This window comes from Gavialis gangeticus, unplaced genomic scaffold, assembly GCF_001723915.1.
Source record: "Gavialis gangeticus isolate Ggan-Ray unplaced genomic scaffold, GavGan_comp1, whole genome shotgun sequence".
Lineage (NCBI taxonomy): Eukaryota > Metazoa > Chordata > Crocodylia > Gavialidae > Gavialis > Gavialis gangeticus.
The window spans coordinates 10,102,022-10,111,916 of NW_017729009.1; the positions used below are offsets into that span (position 1 = coordinate 10,102,022).

The following is a 9,895-nucleotide window of genomic DNA, read 5'->3' on the forward strand; positions in this document are numbered from 1 at the left end:
GGGGGGGGGGAAGGGGAGCGACTACCGCTCACTTCCTTGGCAACACGAGTGCCCGCCCCCAAGCCATCACTTCCTTAGCAATCCGGCCTAGCAACGGGCCTCACTTCCGTAGGGACCCGGCCTAGAGGGGAGGGGCCTCCGCTTCCCTAGCAACGGACCCCGGCCTCCGGCAGGAGGGCCGTGTTGCATCGGGGGCACGCCGTGTGCATGCGCAGAGCTAGGGGGTGCTGGGGGGGCGCTTGCTGGTGGACGCCGTGCGCATGCGCGGGGCTAGGGGTTTCTGGTGGACGTCGTGCGCATGCGCGGAGCTGGGTGCTTGTGTGCACGTGGTTTGGCACAGGCTGCTGGGCGTGGGACACGCTGTCCTAACTGGGAGTTGAAGGGCAAGGCACAGCCCCCGGGGCGCCATGCCAGGCTCCCTCCGTTTCCAAAAGAGGAACAGCGAGCCTGGCTTCAAAGGGGCAGGCCTGAGGCTCTGGAGGGAAAGACAGGTTCTTTCTGCCCCCCTGGAGCCAGCTCCAGAGGTGCAGAGCAGCCATGGGGCAGGGCCTGGCTTTGCGTGTTGCCGATGTGTGTCCAGCCCCTACTGGGAGCCTGCCTGCTTTTGGTGATGTGTTTGGAGAAGCAAACCGCTGGCACCCAGCAGCTCCTGCAGAACCCAGGGACATGCACGTCCTGGTGCAAGAGGACATCTGTGCTGGGTCGGGGTTGACAGGAGTCTTTTGTCAAGTGTTTGGATAGGGCTGATCCTGCTTGAGGCAGGGGGTTGGACTAGAGCAGCATTTCTCAACCTGTGAGTCGCGACCCGAAACGGGTTGTATGCATATGCAGGAGGTTCATGAACAAACTTTAAAAATGGATTTTCTTTTAAAGGAGAAAAACATGGGAAACCATGGCCTTTCCCTTGCAGGCTGGCAGAGCTCCAGCCTGCAAGGAGCTGTTTGGGCCCCCCCTGCCCCACATAGTGGAGGGCCAGGGGCAATGGGTTAGGACTGACTGTCGATGTTTACAAGTGGGTCCTAATACAAAAAAGGTAGAGAACTACTGGACTAGATGATCCCTGCAGGTCCCTTCCAGCCCAACTTACTTATGATTATGAACCAGGATCCTTTAACCAATGTGGCCAGCTTCAGATACTTAGGAAGACAACACATGAAACCTGCAGCATGGGCAGTTCAGAGAACTATAAACTATCAGAAATGCACATTCCCAAAAACTAAGGGAAAGGTTGAAGTTTGCACTTAAAAAGACACTGGACTCGAGTCTCAAGGTTTCATTGAATTTTGCGTTTAAAAAAAATGTCCTCTTAAAAACAGACAAGTGGTAAACATGATATCATTTATTAGACCAACTGGATAATTTGGAAAAATAGTTCCTTGCAAGTTTTTGGGCACAGGCACCCTTCCTCCAGCCTGGGGAGAGTCTGCTGTTCTGTGTCTTTTCTCTAGAGTCTGAATAGAAGCTTAAGCCAATATGAAAAAAGTAGGTCTATGAAAATGCAAGTGTGTGGCAGATCTATGTTATATATTGGCTCAAGCTTCTATCTGGACCCTAGAGGAAAGAGACCAGCAGACTTCCTAGGCCTAAGGAAAGGCACCTGTGCCTGCAAACTTGCAAAGAACAATTTTTCCAACTATCCAGTTGGTCTAATTGTGGCGGGCCAGTAGGGGGCGCTCCTGTGTTAAGCCGCCCACCTCCCTGCACCTGACCACCTGCCAGGCTCCGAATGCCTCCCTAGGGGTGCCTTATGTCCGGCTCGACCCCTTCCTGGAGCACATACGCTAGCCTGGGGGTAATGTCACTGCCACCACCCCAAGAATGGACTCACTCCCGGCCCTGTGTCCTTGGGGAAGCACAGGCCTAATGTCCTACGGGTACTCGACCCAGTACAGGCACTTGGGGCACTTCCCCAAGTCCAGGGGCAAACAGTACAGTCTCCCTTAGTCCGCAGACCTAAGGGGTCTCTTAGGCATAATTTAGACCCACCCCTCAATAAGTCTCCCACACCAGTCACAAAGGAAGACTTTATTGGTTACAGGGGTAGGGTGAAAATAGGGTACAAGATTGAGCGATATCCTAGAAATCCTAAAGAGCAAACAGTCTGGCTGAGGTAGCCTTTTGATCACGCATCTGAGTTACTGCCAGCTAGATATCTAATCAGATCTTGAGTAGCTTACTCACAAGCATCTTCCAAAGGCTGGTGAAGTTTCCCCTCTGGAGGCAGGCAATTCCTTGCACATGAGTTTTGGGGGAGAGAGCCAGTTTCAGATGGTAAAACTTCTCTGTGTCCCCTGCATGGCTGCTGCCCCCTCCTCCTGGGCAGTCCTAACTTATGTAGACCCTGTGACCTCATTCACCTGGCCCAGTGGAGGTCAGCTCTGGTTGGCTCTCCGCCAACCAATTTGAAATACATCACCAGTTACCGGGCAGACTTCAGCCCATCAGGTAGATGCCCCTCACCCAGGTGGCTGATACCAGTCAGGTAGGCAGAGGGAGCAGGTTTCCCCCTCCCTCAGGAATGCAGCCAGCTCAAGTTACCTAAAGAGATAGGCTGAGGTGTGAATCCTCTGTGATAGGCCTATTTTAATCTCATTGTCACAGGGCAGAGAATTTGGGGATAAACCAAGGTGGCTTTCTGCCACACTAATAAAAGATCACATTTGCCCAAAGAACCTTGTCTGGCTATGTCCCTAGACCAGCACAGCTACAACCAACACCCCTTAAAAACAGCAATTTTCTCCTTACTATTGCAGCAGCTAAGAGGGGGAGCAAGCACCATCCAAAACCTCCTAACACATGAACATCTGAGTGCTCACCCACACTTGAAAATTAATTTGGATCACAGTACAATATGAATTGAAAAACACAAATGCTGAATAACTCCTTATTACAGAAAAGCTGTTACTCCTAAAACTTTAAACAGAAAGCACACACATGGAGGGATCTGTCTGAGAGTAAGCAACCATAAGCACATCTATAAGCCATGGACTTCTTCCACAACAATTGCTTAGTTAAACACATTATTAATAGCTTGTACGTTTGGATGTCCATATTTGAAATGATGGATGTTGGAAAGGATATATACTTTTTTAAGATGATATTGCAGCCTTGACGATGCTGATCTGGGCTGAACTAGGGCCAAATACTTTAATGTAAATATGGATAAGAATTCAGTGTGAATAAAAAGGAATATTTAAAATAAAATAAGTTTCAATGTTTTATTGCGGAAAGAAATACAAAATTACATTTTTTGTAAAAAGAGTCAAAATACATTTTCTCAACCATGATATCTTGGGAAAGCATCATCATTTCCCACTTCTAACCAAAGCAGTCTTGATTGCATCAGTCTGGACTAAAAAAAGGAGGAAAAATACTAGAGCTATAGATCAATTTGGTTTATGGGCTTCCAGTTACATAAATACGCAGTAGTCCAACACCTGGAATACTCACAACTAGCCTCACTGAAACAACTTGGCCCCATACATTTCTGGAATTAGCACTGAGAAGCAGGAGGCTATCTTACAACTTGGGTGGCTTCCAACCTCAGCCAGGCCTCATCTCCTCTCTTCAAACCACAGGGAACGAAAATATCTGCAACTAAAACAAAATAAAATGCTCCAAGAGAAAAGAGACCAACAAGCACATTAGAATATGTCCAGGGTACCTACCCTAGAGATCATCAAAAGGAGACTGGACGCACACCTTGTGGGGCTATTTGACCCCAGCAGTCTCTCCTGCCCAGAGCAGGGGGGCTGGACCCAGTGATCTCACAAGGTCCCTTCCAGCCCTAAACTTCTGTGAATCTGTGTCCTCATAGAGCCAATAGGAGAAAGTAAATGGAGATAGTGCCATATCCAATCCGTTACAAGATGTCACAGGAACAAGGGGCCTTGGCCAAACGGTGACTGGCTCGCACAGAGATAGGAAACAAAATTCCAGAGTCACCAATGGAAAACTAACCTGTCCTGGGCCACAGCCTAATCCTGGTTTCCGAGACTATCTTGCCACAAGAGGATGAGTCCCCAGTTAAAGTACCAGGAACCAGCACTGAGGATCAGATTATGCAGTCTGTGGAGAGGGCAGAAAAACACTCACCCAAAATAAGACAAGGCACACGCTGTCGTCACCATCTCCTTATCCTTTGCTAAGGTTATTTTATACCAGATCCATTTCCTCTAAAAATCTTAGCTTCCAAAGCCATCCCTTTCTCCCTCCCACCATATGACAACAGTAATTAAATCTGTGAAGTTACAAACACCCAGCTCCAATAGCTTGTCATGACATTGCCCCATGCTCCCTAGGTCAGTTCAGTCTCTAAGACAGGTTGAACAGGTACCTGCATCATTCTGATATACCATCACTGTACTTCTGAAGCACCCTAGAGATCTCAAAGTGATGTGCAAATGTAATGGATCAATCCTAATAACACTCCAGTGAGGTAGGTATGAAACCCATTTTACAGACAGGTAAACTGGGGCACAGATCTGACTGGCCCATAATGGGACAGCAGTAGCACTCAGAATAAAACCCAGATCATCTGATCCCTGAAGTCCTGAGCCTGAAGCCATGTTCCTTTCATGGAGCATGTTCCCTTTCAATAATACTTAGCACTTACAGAGAACCCGGAATGATTCTTCATGACAAGAACCTTCCTGGTACCTCCAGGAAAAACAACAAGACGTGAGAGAAAGATGAAATGTGGATAGCTACCTAATCAAGATAGCTGATAATCCAAAATAAGGAGAATGGAAGGTTTCATATAATGTACAGCGTTTAAAATTCACTTTCCTTTTCTGATCTCATGCTGGCAACATGGCGAAACTGAGAAGTCAGTGAGAATGAATCCCGAAACTAACACAAGGATGAAATGAAGGCCTCAGGACAGGCCTATCAATACAGCTGGCATATCCTATTCTTTTATGAAAATGTTTGTGTCCTGGTCTATCTGTCAACAGGGCTCCTGAGTTCACAGCTCTAAAAACAAAAACTACTGCTTGTTTGGGTCCTGGTCAAAACTCATCCCGCAGCCTCGGCGGGTGGTCCATGCCAAAAAATGAGGAAGGTCTCCCGTGCACATCACGCTCTCGCTTCACAAAGGCAGTAAATGAAGAAACACAGTTCCCAATAAAATGATCAGACTGGCCAAGGATGTACAAGTCAATCTGGGCCACTTCAGGTTGCAAATTCACCACTTTGACCTGCACAAAGAAACAGACAGAGCAAGTTAATCCAAGCAACACGGCACCAAACATCGATTCTTAATAACACTGCAAGCTGGGGTACAAACTGGAATCTACCCACTACTTTCTCCTACCCTCATCTAAAACAGCCCTTTCTGGGTTTCCAGTGACTACTACAATCACGAAGACACCTCACCAATGTGATATTTCTTTTGTAAGATTTAGCCCAAGTCCTTTCTAGGACAAAATCCATCAAAATACAGACCTGGGACTGTTACATCTGGAGGAGTCTACATTTTCTACAGTCTGAGCATCTAAGTCTTGCTGTTGTGGACAAAGTTTGTTTTTTATTTCAGGTGTCAATAACTGAGATTTCCAATATATAGGTAGCCATTTCCTAGTGTCTGCATTGCTCTACACAAGGGCAATAACATTTCACTTGACACCAACTAGCTAGAGCCAGGTCTGAGTCAAAAAGCTGCAGATCCACCAAACTGGAACCAACCATTAGACTGGCATCACAGGCAGCCCATTGAGGACTCAGTCCTACAAGATTCTGAGTACCCATCACTCTGATGACACTCAGCACCACCAGAGACATCTCATCCTTTGACACTAGGCTACCTGCAGCAACATGGTTACACAGCGAGCATTACCTGCTTTAAACAAGCCACAATTTCACTGAACAGCTACTATACAACCAAATGACCATAGCTTGCAGTGGCAAGTGTTGCATAAGTGGAAAATGGGGGCAAAGATGCTACTGAGGCAGCACCATTAGTCCAAGAATCTGCAAACCTACCTTTCCTTGGAAAAGTTGCTGTATTTCCTTGGTATAGGGGTCAGAATCAGTGGCAATGTAAACAGATTTTGCTTCTACCTTCTTCACCCAGAGCTTGAGCGCACGCTTGATCTCTGTCAGGTCTGGAAGGCACATATCCATGGTGAGAGGCATAGCTGTGTTTCGGTCATAGCCTACACACTGTGGTGAAGCCATGAAGTGAGGCCCAGCTGTCCCATCCTTCAGCATATTGCAAGCATTCTTCTATTGAAGAAAGGAAAAGAAAACACCATGTGTGAAAGTAACAATTAGAATCTGATCCGACCCCAAGTCCAACTTCAGGTGGTAGAGGAGCACAAACTGGATTTAGACTCTAGTGCCAGAGGGGATGATCATATCAGGGCTTTCTAGTAAACTTGTCTAAAGGAATGGTGGCTGTCAGTCCATGGCACTGCATGCATGGCACTGGCAGTACCCACATGCATGACATGCACTGAAATCTATGCAAGCAACGTACCCAGTCTGAACCAATCCTCAGATGAATTCCTACGTAAGGCCTGACCAGAAGAGAATGAATATATTCCTCTCCCTTCCTCACCATCTCATCAGACCACACGACATACTTATGCAGAGGCCGATGCTCCTCTAACACTGGAAACTGAGCTGGTGCTCCAGGCAGGGCAAGAATAGGGTGTTCTGAAGGTGGAAACCTGGAAAAAGAAACGAGATGGAAGTATGGTGTGTTTACAGGCTCTCTGGGAAACAGGAGAGACAGGGAAAGGGTGGCCAGGAAATGTTATGACCTTGAATAGACCTGCAAGGACAAAGCAGAAATGTCAGAGACTCTACAAAAACAAGTGATCTGGCATTAGAAAATCCTCACCATTTCAACACTGGAATTACAACATTACACACAACTGACAAAGTCATCAGACACTGCTTTTTACCTCTGATTCAATAACGAATCCAAAATTAATATAGTTTAGAGGACAAAGGAAAAACAAGCAAGTCTGACATTCATGGTAATATAATAGCTACTTAAACAGAATATAGATGCTTCCCATCCCTAGCTAAAACAGTTCAGATAGGTAAAGCTGCTGTAGTGATACATATTAAGTCAGTTGTAGCTTAATGTGAGGTAGATAACACGAGGTGTATGATGGACAAAAGTCAAGTGTAGTGTAATCTTTGTACTCTGGCTGAGACCAGAGTAATTAAACTTAATCAATCTTTGGCTGATAACTCAATCAGCCCTACATAGTTCGCAAGGCATACTGGGCAAAGGAACTGATTGCTGGGCTAATAATCCCTGGAAATAGCTTCAAGGTTTGTCCTTGATTATACGTTAACAGTTGCAATGTCAAATAGTCACTTCAAACCACCTCAAAATGATGAATGGACTCGAAAATGTAACTACACCACTGCTTTCCTCAGAGCCATTCCAAGTACCTATGTATGTCCAACTGCTGGTATCACCCAATCCATCACTGCGCTCAACCTCCCCAGGCCCTTAATACCTTTGCATCCACTGGTCCTTGTAGTAGGAACTGAAGGAAATGCCTCGGAAGAGCTCAGATCTATCGAAATCCACATTGAATTGATCCCAAAATGGACCAAATGGGTTTCCATCCTACAAAACAAAGAGAACTGTTCAACAGACATAGCCCCACCATGTGTAAACCAGCAATTTCTGACAGAATCTCTGCCTTCAGAGCTGAAATCAGTAAGAAAATGGAGGAGTTGGACTGACTGATCTGCAGCCATAACTGTGCTACAGAAGGGGGAGCAATCACAGCTGACTTTGTTCATCACCCAGCAGCTCACTAAGAAGAAGCAGAAGAACTCTGAAGATTTTTATAATAAGCAAAATAAAGCCCATTCCAAAAACATTTTAGAGGATATCAAGGCACACAGGCCTAGCACCCCTGGGACCATTTATCCTAAAAGAGCAGGGCTTATCCAATCAGCTGAGCAATACTGTATGGATGGGGGTTCTGTGGAAGAGGCCAGGGAAACACCTGCTTTTTTAAGGTCCTTTTTGCCCAAAGTAACTATTCATTTGAAAATGATAAATCACTCTCACACAGCCCTACCAAATCCTGCAATGAGCTTTAGGTCAGGCCCAAACATATTAGCCAACAAGTACAAGTCTGGAACCACAGCAATCCTCTTTTTTAACCTAGCAAACTAGGAGCAGGAAATTTACCTTCATGGGACAAGACCTTTTGTCGGTGCTTCTCTGGGCTGCTACTTCAAAGCAGTAAGCCACTCGCTTGCCGGGGGGCCAGTGCACTGGTGCCAGTTTTTCCATGAACTCCTCCAAGCTGATAACCCGGTGATATTCTAGCAGAGGCTCCAGCTTGAAGTATTCCGTGTAGGAAACATGCAGCTGTAAATGAGAGAAACAGATTCACTCGCTGAGCAACCAGAAGTCAGTCCTGGCTACATCTCCATTAACATTTAGTGAGGGCAGGATCAATAGCTCAGGGCATCTGTAGGTCCAGTGACATTCATGTTTGACAGCCTACAGCTTCCCAGTAATTGAATGGGGGGTGGGGAGGTGTATGAAGAGGGACAATCTAGAGAGGGAAGAACATAACATGGGAAGTCGTGACTCCTGGGATGCCAGTTCTGCTACTCACAGGTTGTGACCCCTGGCCACAAATAAGAACAAACACTTCACATTTCACCAGCGTACTTTGGAAACATTGCTTTACCTCGTAAACCGCAGAGCTCCCTGTCACGCTGCCTGTCATACTGAATAAAAGCAACGCAGAAGCAAACCAAGAAACCTGACTGGCTTCCACATTTTCAAGCCAACCACCAGGTCAGCTAAGCAGGTGTGCATCTCTCGAGCCCCCCAAGGGAAATGACAACCTCCTTAGAGCTGTGGCTACGGCTTCCTTGCACCCCTACAGCCTTTAGCATGCGTTGGGGCCTGTTACAACAAGCTCTGGACCAATGGGGAAAGGGATGCTCACAAGGCAACATGAGCCGCTGCCAACTTGGCATAGGGCAGGGCCAGCTCTTGGCGCTGAAGCACCCCGCACGGAGGGTGCTGAGGCACCGGGGGAGACTCACGTTGGTGTAGGGAGGCCGGTGGTGCCGGTACTCGATCCAGGGGGGCACAGCCAGGGTGCGATTCACGGTCTTGGCAAATGCCAGGGAGCCCAGGAAGTGATCCGCCTGGTTCCCAAACCTCCCTGCAAGAACGGGGAAAAGAGAGGGGTCAGCAACATGCCCACGGTGCCCAGGGCCCCCCCACGTGCCCGTCAGCAGGGCAATGGGATGCTCAGGGACCCACCCCCTCCTGTGTCCCTGACCAGGGCAATAGGAATACTAGGGACCTTCTTCTGCCTATCACCAGGGCAAAAGGATACCCAGGTCCATGTACACATCGCCAGGGCAACGGGATGCCCTGGGCTCCCTGTCACCAGGGCAAGGGGATGTTGGAGGACACGCCCCCCACATGCCCATCACCAGGGCAACGGGATGCCCATGACACCCCCCCACACACACATGCCTATCACTGGGACAAGGGGATGTCCCATGTGCTTGTCACCATCGCAACGGGATACCCGGGGGAACCCCGCCCCAGGGCAACGAGATGCTCGGAGACCCCCTTCCGCCCATCACCAAGGCAACAGGATGCCGTCCCCCCACGTGCCCATCTCCATGGCAATGGGATGCCCGCCCGTTACCACGGCAACGGGGCAGGCGGCAGCCCTCCGGGGAGCGAGGGGAGGGCACTCACGGGCCCAGACTCACCCATGCAGGGGCAGTAGAGCAGATAGCCGGCCGGGTCCCCGCTCGCTGGCCCCGACAGCAACAGCAGCAGCGGCAGCAGCAGGCGCCCGAGGTCCGCCATGGCGGCGGCGCCCCGTCCCGGCATGCCCCGCGCGCCGGCGGGCGGAAGCGCCGCTCTGGCCAGAGG

General features: G+C 48.6%; 1 protein-coding gene across 1 annotated transcript; it reads right to left on the reverse strand.

Moving 5' to 3' along the window:
* Positions 1-4,282: 4,282 nt before the first annotated feature.
* On the reverse strand, positions 4,283-9,852 carry POFUT1 (protein O-fucosyltransferase 1). Its single transcript, XM_019509973.1, has 7 exons — positions 9,730-9,852; positions 9,043-9,164; positions 8,168-8,350; positions 7,479-7,591; positions 6,479-6,671; positions 5,983-6,225; positions 4,283-5,198 (listed from the first exon to the last, which is right to left on the reverse strand). Exons 1-7 carry the CDS (start codon positions 9,827-9,829, stop codon positions 5,010-5,012), a joined length of 1,143 nt encoding a protein of 380 aa, XP_019365518.1. The 5' UTR covers positions 9,830-9,852; the 3' UTR covers positions 4,283-5,009.
* Between the last annotated feature and the right edge of the window lie 43 nt (positions 9,853-9,895).

What these genes read in the sequence shown, in the direction of transcription:
- POFUT1 (XM_019509973.1), bottom strand. Translation starts at nt 9,829, where the DNA reads ATGGCGGACCTCGGGCGCCTGCTGCTGCCGCTGCTGCTGTTGCTGTCG. An exon ending in TGAGGATTGGTTCAGACTGG is followed by an intron (nt 6,226 to 6,478) that starts GTACGTTGCTTG and finishes TTTCTTCAATAG; the next exon opens with AAGAATGCTTGCAATATGCT. An exon ending in AGCAACTTTTCCAAGGAAAG is followed by an intron (nt 5,199 to 5,982) that starts GTAGGTTTGCAG and finishes TTCTTTGTGCAG; the next exon opens with GTCAAAGTGGTGAATTTGCA.